The sequence below is a fragment of the Talaromyces atroroseus genome (genome assembly GCF_001907595.1).
Source record: "Talaromyces atroroseus strain IBT 11181 chromosome Unknown scaffold_1, whole genome shotgun sequence".
Classification (NCBI taxonomy): domain Eukaryota; kingdom Fungi; phylum Ascomycota; class Eurotiomycetes; order Eurotiales; family Trichocomaceae; genus Talaromyces; species Talaromyces atroroseus.
Window position 1 is genome coordinate 2909630 of NW_017971433.1, and position 21299 is coordinate 2930928.

The following is a 21299-nucleotide window of genomic DNA, read 5'->3' on the forward strand; positions in this document are numbered from 1 at the left end:
GGCAAGATGGCCGAGCGGTCTATGGCGGATGTTTCAAGGTTTACTTATACGGAGCACACTCCCTATAACATCCTATATATATAGCAATATATATATTAGTATGCATCTCTCGCAAGAGGCGTGGGTTCGAATCCCACTCTTGTCAGCTTCCAATAGGAACTTCTTTTTTTTTTCTTTTGTTCACTATCCCTATGGCTACCAACTAAGGGCCCAAATTTTTGGCTCAAAGACGTGTCAGATGGCTGAAATCGCAGCCAATAATAGATTGAACTATCTGATGAAGCTTCTGGGCCGGCTTGTACGCGCGTGTTTATGGACTGTGTTCCAACTTCCAGGACAAAAAGAGTACAGTCATCTCTGATGCAATTCATGATAAAATGACATACCCATTCATTAATTCATGCACCCTATCTCCCTTAAAGCTGATTATAGCAAGACATTCCAAATGTATCAGAACAGCCCTGCCATTAAGAAAGACTGAAAAATAAGTAGGAAAGATAAAAGAAGACAATCCGACATTCTTTGGGAACTCAATCAAGCATCAGGTAAAAGACAGCGGTCTAGGATGAATGCCTTCAAGCACTAAGCGGCTCTTCCGCAACATAGTGCAAATAAGCACCCAATAACTTGATGCCTTGAATATAATTACTCCTGTCAAGCTTTTCATTAATGGAATGAGCGGCGTCCGTCGAGCTTCCCATTGGCAGGAGAAGAACGTTCTTGCCAGTGGCTTGTTCAAAAGTCAATGTGACTGGGATGCTGTGCGTGTATGCAAGTTAGATCGTTCGTCCATTTCAAATCAGAAAGGTGTACACGTACCTGCCACCCTCACGGGTCATATCTGGCTCTACACCAAAGACTTGCTGGACTGCCTTGCTTGCTGCAGTAAAGTTCCAGTGCTTAGGGCTAGCCACCCACCATTTACCATCGTGCACCAGGGACACTTCCAATGTGTTCTTGCTCTTGAGCTTAGCAAACTCGCTGTTGATATATTCTGTCACTAGCCTCGTCACATCCTCGCTCTCCATGTTGGGAACAGTTCGAATGGAGAATTTTCCAATGACCTTGGCTGGGATCACCGTCTTAGCGCCAGGGGCAGAAAAGGCGCCCTCGACACCGTGGAGGGAGAGAGATGGGTAACGCCACCGTGCCATGAGCGTCCTCTCCTTGGTCGCGTGTATACTCGTTGTGCTGCCCAGAGACTCGTGCAGATCATTCATGGAGTAGCTGATTCCAGGATATAGTTTTTCTTCCTCTTCAGTGACGGGTGCGACGAGATCCATCAATCCAGGAATCTGAATGTTGCCCTGTGAATCTACAAGTTTGGACATGACTGTGACCAAATCAGTCATGGGCTCATGGGCAGAACCACCAAACACTCCACTGTGCAGGTCTTGGCCAGGACCGGAAACAGTGATGGAGTAGTAGTTGCAGCCTCTTAGACCGTAAGTAAGACAAGGCTTCTCAGTTCCCAACCAGTAGTTGTCGGATATGCACACTGCATCAGTGTCTTTGAAAAAGGCCTTGGCTTCAGCTTGGATGAAATCATCCAATCCCTCAGAGCCATACTCCTCCATACCCTCGAAACAGCAGAGCAAGTTGACTGGGAATTCAACTCCGGCCTTCTTGTGGGCTTCGATCACATTGATCCACCCGAGAACAGGGCCTTTGTCGTCTGTGCTTCCTCGTCCATACATTCTACCTTTCTCATCAATGGTCAATTCGAAAGGCTCTGTCGCCCAACCGTCCTCTTTCAACGCTGGCTGAACGTCATAGTGTCCGTATACCAAGATGGTCCGTTTGTTGGGGTCGTTTCCATAACGAGCAATGACTACGGGGGGCAATTCAAGATGCTCTTTTCCTGGCTGCTTGCCGAGAGGGCGTTGTTGGACTTCAGCGCCGAGCCTTTCCAGTTCCGTTGCCAGGAATTGGCCCATCTGAAAAGCAAAGTCTGCTGTCAGTATTCCCTTTGCGCAATTCTATCGATAAGGACCTGCTAACATACCTTGACCACATCTGGACGGTGCTCATCGGCAGCGGAAATGGAAGGAATAGCAACCGCTTTCCGAAGACCTTTTTTTTTCCCCCCAATGGTTAGTATAACTCTAGGACAATCTTCGATGAGCGAACGTACGGTCAATGAATGACTCGGAAAGGTCATCGACCCTATACGTTTTATCGAATCAGCGAAAGAGAGAACAGATGAATTTTTCTTTCTTCTTTTTTTTTTCTTTTTTTTTTCTTTTTTTAATGGACAGGGCATCACGAACTGTTTGAAAAAGGGCTCCAATTGAGGCGCCATCTTGGGATCGCTGATGTGGCCGTAGTAGAAACGACTGCTAAGGAGAGGTCGGAACGGTACGGTAGATTTCAAGAAGCCGAATCGATGGCAGTCAAAGGAGGCTGTCCTGCTGTTGATCGAAGAAGCTGTGTTTGGCCTGAAAAGAAGCCTGAGGGGCAGAGCGGGGGGCATGGTAGATAGACTAAGAGAGAAATGCGGCCAGCGTCGGCTTTGACGATTGATTATTAACGGGTCCTCCATTGGTGAATGAATGGCCTGAGGCCGCGCGACACATTGCCGTTATAATCCGTCGGACTAGAGAAAACAGCTTATTTCCATGTATCTAGTATTTACAATGCTAGACAGATGTGTATCTTGGTCAGAAAGAGCTGCTGCCACCTGCAGCTTCTTTAGAAATGTGTACTTCCGTCAGATAAATAAAGCTATATTGGAAATTCCATGATAAAATACATGACTTGACTAATAAAACAAATCCCAAGCACAAATAAAAAGCAACATTTAAACGTCGCGTGTCTTGCTTCCCCAGACTGTCATGCGAGTCAATCATTCATCTCTAGCCCAAGCCTGCCTCCGAAGGTTACGGTCTTCCCTCGCCATGCGTCGCACATTACCCCATCTCGACTTCACAGCTTCCAAGACCTGTCGCTGCAGCTCATACTTTTGCTTCTGCGGAATGGCTTCGCAGACATTAGCAATAAAGCGAGGAGAGCATTCAAAGTGCCTCGCAAGCTTCCACCGGCTCCACTTGGCCGGGTCTTCAATGCGCAGTCTCCGGATCTCCTTCACTTCCTCGGGGGTTATATGATTCTGTACATGGGTCCTTTTGTAGTCTGTAGGCTTGTTGGCCGAGGGGAGTTCCTCTGGTGATCCGGCTTGCAGTTTTCCAGAAGGAGCTGTGGCTGCGAGAGGCTTTCGCACGTCAGAGTCTGGAAGGAATTTAGATGGAGTGTGGAAGACGTTTGGCGCGCTCGATGGGGGATTGAACAAGATGGTGTCGTCCTTTTCTGTGGATGGGTTAAAAGATTCGTCTGGCTTGATGCGAAGTCGCTGTTTGGTTCGCCGATAGGTGGATTGATAACGTCTTCCTGATAGTGAGGCCAGTTCACACCAAGATGGCAGCAAGAAGGGAAGAGAAACGAATGATTGCCGAGCGGCAATCAAAGGAGACTGCATCTTGTTCGTTGATTTTGTTGAAGAGAAACTCCAATTGCAATGTTGTGGGAGGAAGTGAATGAAGGCCGATGTGAAGATAGTTCCTGAGACCTCCGATAGCGTAGTGAGCTCAATCAGAGAAAAGGCAAATGTAAGCTTAATTGGGAAAATAGCGAAATGAGCTTGTGCGGCGGCGTTGTTGAATGGGCCTGGCGATAGCACTGGCCTGCTCAAAATCCCCTGCCAAACGTCGGTTGAGATTCAGAAAAATCCCGGCCTGGCGCGTAGCCGCTAGTTTGTCACGTGACCCATTCGTTGATTTTGTTCATGTTTTCGAATAACCAAGAAACGCCGAGGGATTATATTCGCTAAATAGGTTAGGAAAGAAGAAGAATGGGTGGCACTCTTGATATTCGATCTTTATAAAAAAAATTATGTTTCATTGTTCTTATAGACTACAGGTCTTGCTTGTCTACCAGACGCCATTAAGATTGGCTTCATATCTGACTGTCTGTACATTATATGGGATAGGACTCGATCTCCCAATTTTTTTTTTTTTCGCTATTTATTGCGAATCTTCTAAGGTCTCCACATTGGAAACAGCAGTATAATCGAGTATACCACGTATAGAGCCGCGCTGTGAGATGACGATGAAGGAGATCTGTACTTCGCGGTCCATTCTGCATGGAAGTGCCGTTACCTGACAATAATGAACCCTACGCAGAGTTCTGCTTGATCGCATCCAAAGCATGTTTAAAGCGGTTGCCGAGATCTTCGGGCTCTTCCAGCCCTACGCTGACTCGGATCAAGTCAAAAGGAACATTGAAAGAAGAAGCCTAAGTAGAATATAGTTAGTATACGTACGCTGGATAGATCAAAATATCCATCTCTGTGTATCACTCACCCAATCAGCTTCACCGTAGTGAGCTAGCAGTGTGTACGGACAGCTACAATGGCATCGTTAGCATGAATAACGCACTGTGCGAAATGATACAACATACCTTAATGTGAAATTCGTCCCCAGACTCGGTCCTTTCATTATTTCAAGCGCATCAAAGAATGCAATGGCATCTTCAGTCGAATGAAATGTTACTGAAAAGAGACCACCGTAATTACCCCCGGTCGAGTGGCAGCATGCTTCATAAAATGGTCTCGTTGGACTGTATTTGGGGTAATAAACATCCTTCACTATAGGTTTTTTTTTTTTTTTTTCGGTATCAGTAAGACTGTTTTCAGGTCTAAATTGAGGACAGGTTCGTAATGTTCACACACCTAGTGGTGACGACTTGAGAATTTCAGTAATGAATTCCGTTGTCGCGTTGATCTTCTCGATTCTGGCTATGAAGTCACGGCTGTTTCTCTCGAGGAACACAGCATCCTCAGCCCACAAATTATCTTCATAGTCTGCCACAAACCTAGTTTTCAAGGTATGATAATGACGACTCTGCGGATTGAGTACAGCACTGCCTCCCATGACATTACTATCACCGCTGAAGATCTTCGATAGACTGCTGACTACAACATCGGCGTGCGGCAAGACATTCACATTGATAAAGTTGCCAATGGTCTCATCCACCACGACGAAAAAGTCATATTTCTTTCCCAGTTCACTGATGCGCTTGAGGTCTGGAGACTTCAACAGCGGGTTTCCTGGGAACTCCGTGAATAACGCGAGGAACCTTTCTCCCTGCTCCAGGCGTGATTCCAAATCGTCCAAGTCTTCCGAAGAGCCGTGGCCGTAAAACAAGCACCCGGGACCCCATTTTTCCAGTATCTTCAGCGTGTCTGTGTAAGGAAATCCAAAGCATATACTTTTCAAGGAACCCCTGGTATTTAAGAGGGTCCGGTGTGTGTTGAAAATCGAGCTCATGCCGCCGGGATAGAGGAAAACGTCTTCTTCTGTCAAGCCTGCGATCCTGCCACTTGCCGCTTCGCTTTCTAGGGCCTCGTGGAGGTCAACATTAGCAGTGAGGGAACCAGCAATTCGTCTCCGCACTGCTCTTTTAGCGTTGTTCGCCAATGTAGTACTAAGATTGCGACCAAATCGCTCTTCCACGAATTCCGAGTATTCTCGTCCATCCGAGGATTCGACTGTTTTGGATCCATGATCAGGCTCCCTAGGCGTAGGGGCTCGCTGTTGGTAGCGTCTCGGGCCCTTGGAAAATATCGAAGGCTTACCGTCGGCCCCTGCAGAAGTGTCCTCCACAAGATAGCCATCTTGCAGAGCATTGGAGCAGAATTCGCTTCGTCGACTTGATATACCATCTCCGGAATGCTGCCACACCTGTTTTGCTATAGGGGCCAGGGCTTTAGGGTATATCACACAGAACAGCTTCGAGGTCACGTTGGAACGTATATCGGAAGCGGCCTTGGAAGATGGCGCATAACTGACAATTCGAAGTTTCGACGTCTCTCCGGGGGGTATTCTTGCCACGATGAAATCCCGGCATAACTCTGCAGTTCTCAACGAAGGGAAAAGGGTTGCGGCTTCGAGCTCTGTGTTACCGGAACGACGCAGGATTTCCTGGCCGAGCGATTGAATCAAAGGGTGGACGTAGAATCTCGGATATCCGCATTCCATGCGGCTCAGAACCCAGTCCTGCCCCTCCTCGTATCCAACATTGCTTTTCCATGTCGGGAGAGAGACGCTGATAGCCTAGATTCACATGTTACGACGGGGGAGCGGGGGACAAAATGGCCGGGGGGTTCAAGCAAACGTACATGGTCGGTGTTTGGAGGCACCGTGCCTCCTAGAGCCTGAAGCATGATGAATATATCGAAGGTAGTATGAAAGACACTTGGAGCTTGCACTTCATGGTGAGTCGCTGAATTAATTCTTCTTGTCTCGGTCGCCGAAATCGGCATAACTCAACTTGATCGCAGACTGACTCATACTTGTCGGCCAATCAGAAGCTTCTTTTGGTATACTTCAGGTTCAGCATTGTATATCTTTTTGGCGACTATATCTTCCATAAAAGACTTATTCCATTGCGTTTGATTCTCTACGCCACTGAGAGGAAGCTACGTAGTTATGCCCCAGTCTCACCCCGCTGTTGCTTTGGAATATGTATCTGACCCGTCGTCGAGCTAGAGACTGCTACCATGCGACGTATCCCCCCCAGCTACGTTGACCCCAGCACTTGCTTGAGCAAACAGAAGGAGAAACAGAGAAGAAATGATTCATAACATCCTCGTCATTGGCGCTGGCCAGCTTGGCAGCCAAGTACTAAGGCATCTGCTGCAACACCCTCAACGTACGTACAACAACATCACTGCAAGAGTCTCAGTACTCATAAGATCCGAGACTCGCACCAAAACACAACTACTGGAAGCGCCGGGTCTCAGCAAGGAGCTGGTTGAAGCAATCGGCTTCGTCCAAAGTGACATTGTCACTGCCACGGACTCCGAGCTGGCGCAGGCGTTGGCCCCCTTTGATCTCGTTATCAGCTGCACCGGCTTTGTGGCAGGCCCAGGCACCCAAACTAAAATCGCACGTGCTGTACAGCAAGCCGGGGTCTCGTTCTTCATTCCGTGGCAATTTGGCGTTGACTATGACAAGATCGGACGCGGCTCTGCGCAAGACCTGTTTGATGAGCAGTTAGACGTGCGTGATTTGCTGCGCCAGGCCGATCAAAAGACACGTTGGGCTGTTATATCGACTGGGATGTTCACCAGCTTTCTGTTTGAGCCGTGGTTCGGCGTTGTTGATTTACCAGGACGGACAATCACGGCACTGGGCGCCCTCGAGAATCGCGTCACAGTAACCACGCCTAAAGATATTGGTCACATCACAGCTGACTATGTTTTCTCTGATCCGTCGCAAAGTGAAACATTCAAGAATGAACCTGTCTTCGTTGGAGGCGATACGATTCCCTATAATCATTTGGCGGCCATCGTCGAGAAACAGCTCGGCCAGCCAGTCACGCGAAAGGTATTGACGGTCGATCAAGCGCGAGAGAATCTATTGCAGGACCCGCGAAATTCGCTGCATAAGTATAGCATTGTGTTCGGCGAGGGCGTTGGTGTCGCGTGGGATCTGGAGAGCACGTGGAACGTGAAGAAGGGGATTGAGCCCCGAGCCATGACGACTGAAGAGTTTTTCAAGGAGGCATCTTGCTGAGCAGTGACGATAGCCCTCGTCCTGCAACACAAGATCCATCTAAGCATTAGGCATAAGGAGGAAGTTATTCAGAATATTGCAAGGAGCCAGAAGGAGTAACTAAATCATGAGGCCCACTTAAAGCTTGATCATCGCGATAATAATGCCGCGGGCGGTGTGTGGCTGCACATAGATTCTTTTTTTTTCAGCGGACCATCATATCTTGTTCGAGGCAATACTGATATTTGGCTTGTGTATAGTATGGAAAGGAATTATTATTGAAAGCTCAACTGCGGAGCATTTTTTTTTTATATCAAGCCAATTCTTACAATCCTTCCAGAATGTCAGACCCTTCTACCAAGAGACGACGGCTCAATGGCCCGGCCACTGCACATCGAAGACACGATGACAGCGATTCAAGCGCAGACCACAGCGACCACGATACGAACAATTCAGGCGAGCCGCAGGTGAAAAGTCAGGGCACTTCCAGCATACCCAAACAGGCGAAAAATCAGAATGGGGCGCATTCTGCAAACCGTTATGCAGAGGCGGGCAGAGCAACCGGCCTGTCCAAATCCAGCCTTTTCAAACTCCAGACAGATGAGTTGCTTGTTGGACTAAGGCCGGATTACGACAGGCTGGTCTCCGATGTTCAAGGAACTCTGCGTCGGATCAAAGATATCTTGCTTCACGTTTCTGAACGCGAGTCGAAGCGAGCCGACCTGGCTGGGAAGGAACTGCGGGACAAACATCGCATCACAGTACCATTTCCATGCCACTCTTCGGACGAACTCACTAAATGTCACGTCTCGTTCCAGCCTCCGACCAGCGTTGACCTTGTAGGCAGCCTCTACTTGCAAGCCGGATCACAGGCAACAGAAACCTTCAACGTGGATGTGGCCGTGTCGATGCCGAAATCACTCTTTCAAGTGAAAGACTATCGGAACTACAAATACTTCCAGAAACGGGCGTTTTATATCGCATGCATCGCCGCAGCCCTACGAGAAGCAAAATTGCCTCTCTCGTTACGTTATAGCTATCAAGACGGAGACCTTTTGCGTCCCATTATTGTCATGGAATCGACGGAAAAAGCCCCAGGCCATTCTGTTCACCAACCCGTCTGCATCCGCATCCTCACTGCTATCGAGGACGATATCTTCCCGATCGTGCGAACGCTTCCAAGCAAGAACAATGTGCAGGCTGCCGGCTCAGGAGACCAGGAACAATCTAGCGATGACGGCAAGTCAAGTCCTTTCTACAATGCGGCATTGCGCTTGGAAATGACACTTATTCAATATCAAAAATGGCTCCAAACCTGCCTAAAGAAATATCCGTCCATGAGAGATGCGTGTCTTCTGGGGCAAACCTGGCTCCGCCAGCGAGGATTTGCGTCTTCTGTGCAAAACGGCGGTTTCGGGAGCTTTGAGTGGATGTTGCTCCTGGGTCTACTCTTTGAAGGAGGCGGTGCAAACGGTAAACCTATTTTATTGCCGTCGTATAGCAGTTATCAGATCTTCAAAGCAGCTATACAGTTCTTAGCTGCGCGAGACCTGATGCAGCCTTTGAGTCTGTTTGTCAGCGATGTCGAATTTCCAGCCGGAGGTCCAGTCTTGTACGATGGGAAAAGAGGATTTAACGTACTGTTCAAAATGGCCATCGGGCCTTACAAGCTGCTCCGTCACGAGTGCAACTTGACCCTCTCGCTCTTGAACGAGATCCGTTTCGAGAATTTTGATAAAGTCTTCATTTTCCAAAACAATGATCCTATGCTCAAATTTGACCGACTGGTGTCCCTCACTCCGCAACAGATTTTTGACCCTCTGCATTCTGTCCATTGCCAGAATCACATCTACAGTGTGTTGGAGAAATCACTGGGCGACAGAGCAAAGGTGATCAGTTTATGGACTCAGCCTCTATCCCCATGGTCGCCGGGATCAAAAGGATCGAACAAAGCACATCAGCAGCAGCAGATCACGATAGGACTAATTTTGGACTCTGAAAACTGCAATCGCCTAGTTGACCATGGACCTTCTGCAGAGATGCAAGAGGAAGCTTCGGCATTCCGAGAATTCTGGGGTGAAAAGGCAGAACTCAGGCGATTCAGAGATGGGAGAATCCTCGAAAGTTTAGTGTGGTCGGAGCAACAGTCGGTAGTCGATCAGATAATGGTGTACAGCTTGAGTCGTCATTTGAAAGTGTCCAAGGAGTCTATCAGCTGTGTTGGCGGCGAGTTCGATGAGACGTTGCAACGTCTTTCCGGTTCGGAAATGCAGAATTCCGCGGTATTTCAAAGCGTTCGCGAAGCTTTCCAGTCCCTACAGTCATCCTTTCAGAATATGGATGATATTCCTCTTCAAATCAGACAACTTCAACCTGCCAATCCATATTTAAGGAGCACTGCTATCATTTCAGACCTTAAAGACATCGTGCGCACACCCGTGGACATCAACCTTCAACTTGAGAGTTCTACCAAGTGGCCAGACGACCTGGACGCTATTCAGATGACCAAAGTGGCGTTCCTCCTCAAGATCGGTGAGGCCTTGGAAGAAAATGGCGAGATTAAATCCTTCCGAGTTGGGCTTGAAAACGAAGACCGACTGTTCATGAATCGAGCTTTCCTAGACATTGTACATACAACGGGGACTCGTTTCCGACTGAGAATCCATCACGATCGCGAAGCAACCTTGCTAGAAAGGAAATTAAAGGAAAGCACTCTTGGTCCGCACTATAAAGAAAATGTCGGGGCTGCACTCTTCGAATACAAAAGGACCTTTATCCATTCTCCTCGCATCACTCAAGTGATCCAAAAGCTTTGCAACCGGTACCCTCTTCTATCCCCTACAGTTCGTCTGATGAAGCATTGGTTCAGCTCTCAACTTCTTTTCTCTCACGTCACCGAAGAATTCGTGGAGCTACTCACTCTCAACGCCTTCGTCTCAAGTCATACATGGGACTCGCCCTCCAGTTTAATGAGCGGATTCTGCCGAACGCTCGCATTACTATCCAAATGGAACTGGCAGCAGGAGCCTCTCATCTTAGACCTAGGAGCGCTTACAGCCGAGGATGTCAAGGTTATCGAAACCCGCTTCTTAGCCTGGCGCAACATCGACCCTGCAATGAAGAAGGTCGCCATGATCATTGCTTCTGATCTCGACCAAGACGGGGTAACATGGACACTCAACGAAAAACCACCCAAGGTTGTCGCCGGCCACATGTCGCGATTAGCCAAAGCAGCACTTGAAGCACTCAAGAAGAGGGGCCAAGTGCAAGAGCAAGGGCAAGAACAGGAGGAGGAATCATCATCATCATCTATCGAAAGCCTCTTCAAGCCTTCTTTGACCCCGTACGATTTCCTGATTCATATAAACCAAACCGAGAAGAAAAAGAAGAAGAATTCCCCCCAGTTTGCGAACCTAAAGCATCTCGGTACTAGTAGTAATGATGGCGATGCGAAGAATAAGCGCGACGACATCACAAAGGCCTATCTGCACGAAATCCAATCTCTCTTTGAGCATTGCGCTCTTTTCTTCTATGGCCATGATGACAATGTCATTGCGGGCCTGTGGAAACCGACTTCGACCACCTTCAAGCCATTGAACCTGAAAATGGGCTATTCTACACGTCCGGGAGAAAGGGATAACGAAGACAATGACGACGAAAACTCTCACGTAACGGTGAATAAGAAGTCGATTCTGAACGAAATAGCTAGACTAGGTGGTGGGCTAGTGCACAGCGTCGAGGACAAAAATGTATAATATTCTAATAGAGAATTCGCACTAGTCACCGCAATGCTCAAAAAATACAGAATTTCATAAAAAAAAAACCGAAGCCCCAAAAAAATAAAAAAACATCTCATTTCTTTTTTACATGAGCCTCTCTGAACAAGTCTTCGTCGTAGCTTTGTACTTTTGTGTGCTATTAAGAGGTAGAAAGGTAGAGGATCTCTATTTTTTTTAATCAATTTTTGATTTGACCTTTCGCCTGCTTTGCCAGCTTTCCGGACGATTTCTGCGTCGAAAACGAGCAATATTTGTCCTTGATTGCAACCACCTCGTAAGTGCCTTCGTCGGACGTCTTTATCGTCTTTTTGTACTCATAAGAGATATCATGTTTGATGTCGAGAATTTCGGCCGGTCTGCCTTTCCTAGGATTCGAGCTTCGTGTATATCTGAAAATAAATAGATGTTAGCCAATAGAACATATACAAATATAGATAGTTGGAAGAAGAAGAAAAATGAGCACATACGTGAATTCAAATGGCGGAGTCCCTCCAAACTCGAAATTGATCTCCGCCTCTCCGCCTTCATGGATATCAACAATGCTCTCCCGTCCTCTGCTGATTCTCACACTTGGCATCTCATGGATGATCTTGGTGATGTTTTTGTGGGCCTGGCAGCGGCCACTGGCACCGTCACTGACGGCTGTGATGGTGAATTGGCCGGGTTTTTCGGCGATACGTCGGAAAGAATTTGTGTGCGAGACGGCCCTTCTTTGCACGCCTTCAAAGTCATAGAAGACCTCGAATGGTGAATGGCCAGAAAGTGAGAATGATAGCCGCTCTCCAACACAGTAATCTGTTTGAGACTCGAGAGGAATGATGGTTGGAACATCGGACACCGCCACACGCACAGATGTCAAGTCCTTTTCGAACGTGCGCTGGCATCCAAGAGAGTCTACAACTCGGTGGATGCTAACAACGTGCTGCCCTAGTTCCAGATGTCGACGGGGAATTGGAAGTTTATGCTTGTGGCTATGAATAGGACCAATAGGTACCAACTCTGGCTTCGAGCTCGAATGATGTTTGATGGATATATCAAGGTAGAATGGAGGTTGGCCTTCGAGCAAGATGGGTATCAACTCGTCCCCGTCACTGTCTTCCTTGCAGAACGCATAGATATGACCCGGCGAATCGAAACGAGCAGATGGTAGCCCACTGACTGTCTGCGAGATACTGACCGAGTGTTGTGATTTCGGGTCGGCATCATAAAGCGCGTCTGAGACGCCCGTAAATCTGTAAACGTTGTTACCAGGCTTTGAAGTATCGAGTTCCAATGATGCCACGTGTGAAGTGCTTTTCAAGCTACGCGACTTGACTTGAGCGGTTCCATAGTCGCCGGCTCGATGATGATGCTCGTATTTGACATTGAATGGAGGCTTGCCTTCCATTCTAAGCTCGAGGATGTCATCATCTCCTTGGCATACACTGCGCTTGAACACGTTGTTGCCGACACCTGTCCGTCCTGGAACAGATACGGCGGGTCGAGGAAGCCAGTTGATTTCAAAAATGCTTGCAGATTCGTCGATACTACCCGGACAAGTAGCATCAAAGACTTCAACGAGCTCATAGCGCCCATTCTGAGAAGTAGATATGGCTCCGTTTTCGTCCCAGATTTTCTTTTCAATCAAGCGAGAAGGGTTTGCATCCAAGTTGCGATATTTAACGAGCCAGGGAGCTTGTCCGCTCAGTCGAAGCGGCAATAACACCACGGCATCTTCCAGTGCCTGCGCACTCCTTTTCTCTTCAATAAAACCAAAGGCAGCTTGTGGCTTCTTGGGACGCACTTGAACGACCGTACTGTCTTTGAGAGTACGCTTGCAGTTCAAGCGGTCTGTCACGCCTGTCAATGAAATAATATGCTCTCCACCACTAACTAATGGTTCTGTTACAATCGTTGCCACAGAGTCGGGACTTTTTAACTCGTGTTTGGTCTTCTTGCCATTGTGGACGACTTCATATTGAAGAACCCAAGGAGCCTCGCCTATGAAGGAGACGCCAACAGTGGCCGACTCGCCAAAACATGCTCTTTGCTGTTGTTGGTGCATACCCAAAAAGTGTGCTGATGCTTGAGGCTTGACATCTTGTTCCAGAACAGGCACTTTATCTTTCAATGGTCTCGGGCCGTAAATACCGTCTGCAATGTCCAGAAAGCGATAGCGATATCGACCCGCCTCGGTAGGTGTGAAGTCAAGCTGTCCTCGTAGCCCATTAATGACCTCCGAAAATGTTTCGGTGCCCTTGTCACTCTCGATGACATACCGCAGACGAAATGGGGGCGATCCAATCATGTCCAAATCAACCAGTAGACCAACGGAATTGTTAGCGCACTTGTCAAAGAGCTTCTCGTGGCGCAGAGAAAGTTCCGGCTCTGGAGGGTTGTGCAGCAGACAGGAGGATGGCTCCAAGATTTCTCCTCGGCAGAATCGACTTGAAGCAGATTCAAGAGTATACCAACCAGGTTCCTTGATCTTTGGTCGGTTTTCCAATGATTTCAAGGATATTTGGCTAATTTTGGAAACTTCATTTGACTCTGCAGGGTTTAAATACGAGTAGGTTATTTGAAAAGGTGAATCGCCGCTATAGTCTCTGCCGGTAGAGTGGAAGTGCAATGGGAACTCGGTGGTTTCTCCTTTCGCAGTCTGGAGGAACTTCTGGGCATTGCAGCCGACCAGTGAGAGTCTTGGTCGCTCATGAATCGAGAGCTGATGCCATTGCAGCGTGTTCTTTGATGGAGCACGATCCGCTTCATCCAGCTGGGCCGAATAGTTGGCAACATTTCCGTGCGCATCGTGGACTTCCTCAATAGTGTAGGACCAATCGCCACCAGTGTCCAAGGTCTCATTTAGCGATATGCGTAGAATCTGGTTTTGGGCCCAGGCCGGAGGACCAGGAAATTTGGGATCGATGAGAACTCCGGACTGTTTCCGACCAACTGCCTGAACGAGGGAGCCTTCAGGTTGCACGTTTTGGAACGAAAACCCGCCATCAAATCCATTGATCTTACGACTGTATTTGACCTTGAGCGGCGGTACCCCTTCCACCTCCAGAGTTATATCCGACAGATCTCCTTTGCATTTGTCCACGTTTGTGGCTTTCGGCACTGCTCTTGGACAAACCGCAACCAGCGTGTCGGATGCCTTTATTTGCACATCAAGATTGGACTCGTCCAGGACCCGTGCCAGCCGATAAACTCCCGTTTTCTTCACAGGGAAGCGAAGATCGATATGCTCGTCGGAAAGTTGATCCCCTGCTTGTTTTTTCATCTGTTTGAGTTGTTTGCTCGGTATGTTGATGGTTTCATTTTGTCCACTTGATAAGTCAAAACGTAGGAGTTCGACGAGCATCGGCGAGGATTGGTTAACGCGTATTGGAAGAGAAACAGAGGACTGTTGAGAGCCGAGACACAGTGGTATCCCGTCGGGGTTTAAGGTGGCGGAACTGCAGTAGACATCAGCGACATCACTCAAAGAGACTAAAGAGTAAATAGTCCAGTGAAAAAAAAAATGCTGAGACTCACCCCTCAGGGAGGATATGAATAATCTGTTTGCCCAGTATCAATGAGGCATTGTGTATAATGTCGCCAGGTTTGACGCTGCGCTCCGATATGGACAATTCTCGATCGTACAGGGCCTTGAACAAAATAGAACCCCATGCCCCAAAAGGCAGCTGCAACAAAAAAAAAAAAAAAAAGATTAGTGTCTTCTCCTTGTGCCATCACAGAATCATCAGCCATGGACGGGGAAGCTCACTGGTATGCGGAACATCAAAAACACATTGGCGGCTGCATGAAGCAGGAAGATAGCGAGAAAGGTTGGGAACGTCCATTCTAACCAGGGCACTCTGAGCGCTTGAATGCCGAAAAGAAAGACGCCATCGATGAAGTTCCATTTGAGGAACATCCATGTTGAATCCAATTCGTTCAACGCCCCAACAGAGTCATATATCCGCCATGCCCCAAGCGCAAAATAGACGGCAGCGACGTACAGGCGTTGTGAAGGCGCATCGACGACTTCGGTGGGAATGAGCGGGCCCGTGGCGCCGTTGTTTCGAGCGGACTGTACGCTCACATTCTGAGGCTTCGTGATGGGCGGAGAGGAAGCATTGCGTCTCCGTCTGTCGCCGTGCTGCGTCTGCGGAGTTTGAGGGAAGGCGGAACGAAGTCGGGGAGTGCCGTTCATCGCATCTCGATATGCAGGTTTAATGCCCGGCTGTGATTTCTCGGAGGCCAGAGTGCTGAGTTGACGATTGAAGTCAGTAAGATATGCCCCGCTCCTGGCGGTGAAGACAAGAGGCTCTTCAATCAAAATCAAAATCGTGAAAAGCGCACAAGGGATTTCTCTCTCACTGGCGCTGGGACAGCCGTCAAATCATGTACTCGTGCCGTCCAGGGCTGGTCAGATGCACAAAGGCTGGACTTTGAAGAGCGTGCAAGCAAAGGGCGTGCTGGGCGTTGGCTGCAGAGTTGGTAGAGAGAGAGAGAGAGAGAGCACATCGACGACTTCCTTCGCGTTGGAGACTTTTGCTCGGCGGCCAGTCGCGTCACGGCGGGCAAGCTCTGGCCAATCAGAGAGCTCCTAGGGCGGCCGCATCTAAGACTACAACTGATGATACACCAGCTCAGTTGTCTTTCTTCTTCTTCTTCTTCTTCACATTTTACTTGTTCCCTGGACTTTGCATTTTCCTTCTGCCTGCTACCCAACATGACAGCCCGCGCGAAGCGAAGACGGCTCAACGACAGCGAAACAACGGCAGATGCGCATTCAGACCTGCCCGAGAAGAGTGCCTGGAATGGATTCTGTGAGATCGAATCTGAACCAGTAGGCTCGCCTTGGAAAGAAAGAGGAAAAGAACATGGCATACACTGACATTCTACCTGGCTTTCTTCAACGTCATGCTTCGAGAATTTGGCGTCGAGGGCGTCAGGGTTCAAGAAGTAGTCTCGCTGGACAAGGAAATGATGGATTATCTGCCGCATGTACCCCGAGCCCAAAATCGTTCGTTGGAGTGAAGTTGTCTTTCTGACCTGGAGGACCGTGTATAGCAAACCAGTCTATGGCGTGATATTTCTCTTTCGCTGGCACGAGGATAATCCCAGCAACCAGGAAGCGTCTTGCCCTGATGGCTTATGGTTTGCGAACCAGGTAAGTTGATATGCAGTATGTTATCGTACAGCATTGTAGCTCACGATAATTAGACGGCCGACAACGCTTGTGCGAGCGTGGCTCTCCTGAACATTGTTAATAACATCGACGATATAACCCTCGGCGATACTCTTGCCGGTTTCAAGGAATTCACGATGCCTTTCACGCCTGCGTTGAGAGGCGATGCCATAGCCAATTTTGAGTTTGTTAAGGGTATACATAATTCATTTGCACGGTCAGTTTTACGCTGTTTATTATTTGTCTTAACTCGTGCTAATACCTCTACAGCAACATGGATATTCTGAATTCAGACTTGAATCTGAAGAATGAAGCCACTGCTAGCAGCAGATCGAAGCGTCAAAGGGACCCGAGTAACGCAGACGAGGCAGCTTTCCACTTCATCGCATTCGTGCCAGCACTGGGCCGGGTGTGGAAATTTGATGGCCTGGAGCGTCAGCCTCAAGATCTCGGTAGGTCTTTCTGATCCAGGTGGTCTCGCTGATGGTTATTGACATTCATGGGAAAGCGGCCTGCTCTGACGGCGACTGGCTTGAGCAAGTTCGATCGCATCTTATCGGTAAGATGACCGAGTATGAAGAGGATCAGATAGAATTTTCAGTGCTGAGTCTCGTACGCGATCCTCTCCGGGACCACGTTGAACACTTGGCTCGGAACGTAAAGGAGCTGCAGAGGATACGCGATCGGCTTACTGCATCCCAACTCGACGACTTACGAGCAATGTTAGGCACTGGTGTTTATGAAAATGTGCTCCTAGGCGCAAGTCCGGCGTTGGGGTTAACCGAAGAGAGCATGCATCTCGTCCCGGCCTTGGACGACGAAGGGCTTACCATCGATGAGCTCCCGCAGGAGTATGTCCGTCTCGCCAATGACCAACGAGATGTTACGCGGTCAATCATGGAAGAGATGCAGCTCCGTCAGGCAGACGATATGTTTGCAGAGGGGAAACGCCATGATTATTCGGCGGCGATGGAGTTTTGGGCTCGGGCTTTGGCGCGGAAGGGGGTTCTCGAGGAGTTTCTTACCTAGATTTGTATATTTTATTCGTATGCGATATTTCTATCTGTGCTTTTGTATCCTCTCAGTGATCACACGTTTCAAGGTTTATGTGTGGTGTAGTGTTATGGTGGCAGTCACCGTCAGACATACCCGGGGTTGGGAGATATATATACATAAAACACCAGGCCAGGCCTCGTCGACAGGATATCCACGACCACGAAAACAACGCGAACGCGCGCGTCTCGCCACTCGCGCGACCAAGCTAGGACCGGGAAAAAGCAGCACACAGCAAATCGATAACCCATACGAGCACATAGATACCAGTGACAGACATCATGACTCCAGAAACCGAACTCCACACAAACATGATGATACTCGACTATACATGCTGCAAAGCCACGCACGAACTCCTGCTGCGACGCATCGCAGAGCTCAGCGATAGATCTACCGCAGCGCACAAAGAAAGCAGCGATAGTTTACTATCAATATTTGACTGTATGCTCTAATCCCCTTTTACGTATGAATACGTACATACAAACCAACGAGTAAACAGCCTGCGAAACGCTCATGAAAGCCAAGCACAACACGCGCGAGGCATCGTCACTGTCGCGCGATATACAGGCGAAACTGCAGCTAAACACATTCACACGTCTCTTTTTCTACAGAGCGCGTCAATCCGGACGGAATAGTCACCACACTACTCCCTCGAAAACCCGGCGATCGTTCTCAGCTACAGATTACGCGGCCATACTCGACATATTGAAAATACCAAGAATTGACCGACTTGAGGACAGGTCGAGTGTCGTGTCACTAATAGACCTATTCCCGGACTTCCTTAGTCTCTGCTCAGCCATGTCAGCGTCTGGCGCGCTATCGTCGTCATTGTCGTCTTCTTCTTCCTCACTCGGTGACCTTTTGGGAAAGTACTTGCTCCAGTCTGCGCTCGAGCAGTACACTCTCTTCAACAGAGAGGCGACCGAGGTCATGGAGGAAATGCTAACAATCATTGAAGAAGAAGAAGAAGAAGAAGAAGGAGAGTTGACGGCAGTGACAGCACAATACCTCGATCTATTATCACCGCCACCAACGTCCCGTGGCAGAGGGAAGAAAGAAGTGGTACTAAAAGCTCACTTCAACCATCTCGCTCAGCATTTCCCGGCCTTTGAATTCGAGTGCATGATGACCATGCAGCTTCAGGATTTCCTCTTCAAATTGGAGACGCCGATACTCGTAAAGCTCGAGACTGGGGAAGCGTTGACGAGTTGAACGGATAAATCTTACTCACCTGGATGTGTGACAGAAACGAAGAATGTTCACCATCGGATATACATGACCGTATGATATATTCGCACTAGTTACTCAATCTCGAAAACGGTTGCACATATATGACTAGCTCACGGAATATCTCAACAAATACAGACGAAGGCACGCAAAACGAGAATTAATCTACAAGTCATGAAACGATGACTAACTACTACTCCAAACACTCAAACTTCGAAGACTGCTCTGCTTCTTTCTATAAATTTTTGGTTTTTCTCTCCCGCGACCAGGTATTGAATACGTGTTGTTATGACCGGCAGACAGTCAACACCATCCAAAAAAAGAAGGCGCTCAGACCGGGTTTCTTTATAGCAGCATGCGGCGAGGGTCTTCGATGTATTCCTTGACCTGGTGGGAGTTAGTTATGAGTCCTGCGAGGTTGATTCGATGGGTTAATCGGGGGACAAACCTTGACAAGGAATGTGACGGCTTCCCGGCCATCGAGCAGACGGTGGTCGTAGGTAAGGGCAAGGTACATCATCTGCAGGCAAACGTCAGTATAAACGACCACACGCGAATAAAAGAAAGGAGGTACGTACCGGGCGAATTTCGATCTTGCCGTTGATAGCCACTGGCTTCTCCTTGATGGCATGCAGACCGAGGACGGCTGTCATAAATTAGAATGAATACGATGTGACCAAGACATATGGCAGAGAAACAAACCTGTTTGTGGCAAGTTGATGATAGGAGTGCCCATCAAAGATCCGAAAACACCGCCCTATTATGTATAAGCATTCGCTGTTCAGAACTGAGCTAGATAAAATCACTTACGTTGCTGATTGTGAATGTACCGCCAGCCATGTCTTCAATGGTCAACTTGTTGTCACGGGCCTGTCAAGGTAGAACATTAGAATGAATTGAAAAGAAAAAAAAAAAAAAAAAGGATGGGAAAATTAATTACCTTCTTTCCAAGATCGGCAATTGCCTTTTCGATACCAACAAGATCCAAAGATTCAGTGTTTCGCACAACGGGGGTAACAAGACCCTTCTCTGTAGCAACAGCAACACTAAGATCGACGTAGTCGCGGTAGACAATAGTGTCACCTCCGTTGGGACCTTCAATCGAAGCGTTGACGGCGGGCAAGTCTCGCATGGCCAGGACACAGGCACGAGAGAAAGCGCTCATGAATCCGAGCTTCACTCCGGTCTTCTTCAAGACGTCGTCCTTGTACAACTTGCGGAATTCCATCAGCGAGGACATATCAACTTCGTTGAATGTAGTGAGAGAAGCAGCGGTGTTTTGAGATTGCTTGAGACGTTCCGCAATGCGCAGGCGCATGCGGTTCATTTTAACCTGCTTCAAGTCAGCTGCCGTATAGGCGAATATAGCGATATTCTTGAACATACACGTCGCTCATCACGGCTTCCAGCCTTGGGAGCTGGGGTTGGTTCGGGCTCTGGTTTCTTAGTCTCGGTGGGTTTTGGTGCAGGCTTTTCTTTGACAGGCTCAGGTTTCGAAGGAGCAGCTTCTGGTTCCTTCGTCTCAGGCTTGGGCGGAGCTGGTTCGGTCTTCTTCTCCTCGGCCTTCTCCGGAGCAGCTTCTTCCTTGGGCTTCTCAGCTGGTGCACCTCCCTCACCGGGCTCTAGCTTCACAAGTTCTTGTCCAACAACCACAGTGTCCTCCTCATTAACGAGGAGCTCCTTGATAGTTCCGGACTCGGGGGCGTTCACAGAGACATCGATCTAGAGGTGGAAGAGAAACATTAACACACAAACAAAGAGCCGAAAGTTTTTATGAACCGCAAGATGGTTCTACCTTGTCGGTTTCGATCGTCGCAATTTCCTCGTCGCGTTCCACGAAATCGCCAACCTCTGACGGACTGCTGTTAGAACAAACACCCGAACGAACGGAGATAGATACTCACGTTTCGTAAACTGCTTCAAAGTACCCTCTGTAATCGACTCGGCCATCTCTGGCACCTTGACGATTGTGTCGGCTAGACTACTAGTTAGAGGAATTCAACAACAACCGAAAAAAAGCACGCGGTGACAGCAGCCACAGACCATAATGACGAGTTTGCTGTGTGGCTAGCAAGCCCAGTTTGAATTCGGGAGATTGTACTCTGCAACGTCTCAGCTTTGTAGTCTAGCCAATTGCCGAGGAAGGGGGGATGACTGTACCCAGCGAAACGCAACGGTCTTTGAGGGCGCAGCGAGGTTCTCTGCGAAGCCAAGGCAAACGATGAATAGGCGCGTGAAGACGACAGAGGCCTGTGCAAGTTGTGGGCAGATTTCAGGAAGTTTTGCTTCGACAAGCGCGAGATGTTTGTTCGGCTAGCCATGGTGGAGGACTTATATACTGGTATGTCGACGACGCAGGAACAGACTCCAAAAAGGCATTCAGAGAGAGAAATAAAATAAACGAGTCGAGAGAAGCGTGGCTTGTGGTTGCAGACTCTGGAGTAAGTACTAAGTACTAACGCGGCCGGGATTTCCCACTTATTACATAGCATTAGCCGGCCACCCGGGTCGACGCCCAAAACTGACGCA

General features: G+C 48.5%; 9 protein-coding genes across 9 annotated transcripts, besides 1 other annotated feature; 4 read left to right on the top strand and 5 right to left on the bottom strand.

The window, feature by feature from the left end:
• Positions 1-575: 575 nt before the first annotated feature.
• Positions 576-2473, bottom strand: UA08_02095 (Cys-Gly metallodipeptidase dug1; the record flags this gene model as incomplete). The annotated part of the gene is made up of 5 exons (XM_020261831.1): positions 576-759; positions 820-1937; positions 2006-2073; positions 2135-2166; positions 2271-2473. The coding sequence occupies 5 exons, from the start codon at positions 2471-2473 to the stop codon at positions 576-578; spliced, it is 1605 nt and encodes a 534-aa protein (XP_020123523.1).
• Positions 2474-2845: 372 nt separating this feature from the next.
• UA08_02096 (hypothetical protein) lies at positions 2846-3475 on the bottom strand (the record flags this gene model as incomplete). The annotated part of the gene is made up of 1 exon (XM_020261832.1): positions 2846-3475. The coding sequence occupies one exon, from the start codon at positions 3473-3475 to the stop codon at positions 2846-2848; it is 630 nt and encodes a 209-aa protein (XP_020123524.1).
• A 695-nt stretch (positions 3476-4170) lies between these two features.
• Positions 4171-6220, bottom strand: UA08_02097 (Cystathionine gamma-synthase; the record flags this gene model as incomplete). Its single annotated transcript, XM_020261833.1, has 5 exons — positions 4171-4290; positions 4359-4401; positions 4456-4642; positions 4727-6110; positions 6176-6220. The coding sequence occupies 5 exons, from the start codon at positions 6218-6220 to the stop codon at positions 4171-4173; spliced, it is 1779 nt and encodes a 592-aa protein (XP_020123525.1).
• Positions 6221-6629: 409 nt separating this feature from the next.
• UA08_02098 (hypothetical protein) lies at positions 6630-7574 on the top strand (the record flags this gene model as incomplete). The annotated part of the gene is made up of 1 exon (XM_020261834.1): positions 6630-7574. One exon carries the CDS (start codon positions 6630-6632, stop codon positions 7572-7574), a length of 945 nt encoding a protein of 314 aa, XP_020123516.1.
• A 320-nt stretch (positions 7575-7894) lies between these two features.
• Positions 7895-11308, top strand: UA08_02099 (hypothetical protein; the record flags this gene model as incomplete). The annotated part of the gene is made up of 1 exon (XM_020261836.1): positions 7895-11308. One exon carries the CDS (start codon positions 7895-7897, stop codon positions 11306-11308), a length of 3414 nt encoding a protein of 1137 aa, XP_020123517.1.
• A 202-nt stretch (positions 11309-11510) lies between these two features.
• On the bottom strand, positions 11511-15509 carry UA08_02100 (hypothetical protein; the record flags this gene model as incomplete). The annotated part of the gene is made up of 4 exons (XM_020261837.1): positions 11511-11721; positions 11800-14769; positions 14849-14997; positions 15081-15509. The coding sequence occupies 4 exons, from the start codon at positions 15507-15509 to the stop codon at positions 11511-11513; spliced, it is 3759 nt and encodes a 1252-aa protein (XP_020122960.1).
• Positions 15510-16031: 522 nt separating this feature from the next.
• UA08_02101 (hypothetical protein) lies at positions 16032-17519 on the top strand (the record flags this gene model as incomplete). Its single annotated transcript, XM_020261838.1, has 4 exons — positions 16032-16148; positions 16526-16707; positions 16761-16942; positions 16999-17519. The coding sequence occupies 4 exons, from the start codon at positions 16032-16034 to the stop codon at positions 17517-17519; spliced, it is 1002 nt and encodes a 333-aa protein (XP_020122961.1).
• Positions 16331-16382: a repeat region (Identified by RepeatMasker using a combination of RepBase library and repeat library created with RepeatScout).
• Positions 17520-17824: 305 nt separating the features above from the next.
• Positions 17825-18755, top strand: UA08_02102 (hypothetical protein; the record flags this gene model as incomplete). Its single annotated transcript, XM_020261839.1, has 2 exons — positions 17825-17984; positions 18043-18755. The coding sequence occupies 2 exons, from the start codon at positions 17825-17827 to the stop codon at positions 18753-18755; spliced, it is 873 nt and encodes a 290-aa protein (XP_020122958.1).
• Positions 18756-19115: 360 nt separating this feature from the next.
• Positions 19116-21091, bottom strand: UA08_02103 (hypothetical protein; the record flags this gene model as incomplete). Its single annotated transcript, XM_020261840.1, has 10 exons — positions 19116-19157; positions 19219-19290; positions 19349-19416; positions 19473-19527; positions 19581-19640; positions 19711-20103; positions 20157-20492; positions 20566-20621; positions 20675-20751; positions 20814-21091. 10 exons carry the CDS (start codon positions 21089-21091, stop codon positions 19116-19118), a joined length of 1437 nt encoding a protein of 478 aa, XP_020122959.1.
• Between the last annotated feature and the right edge of the window lie 208 nt (positions 21092-21299).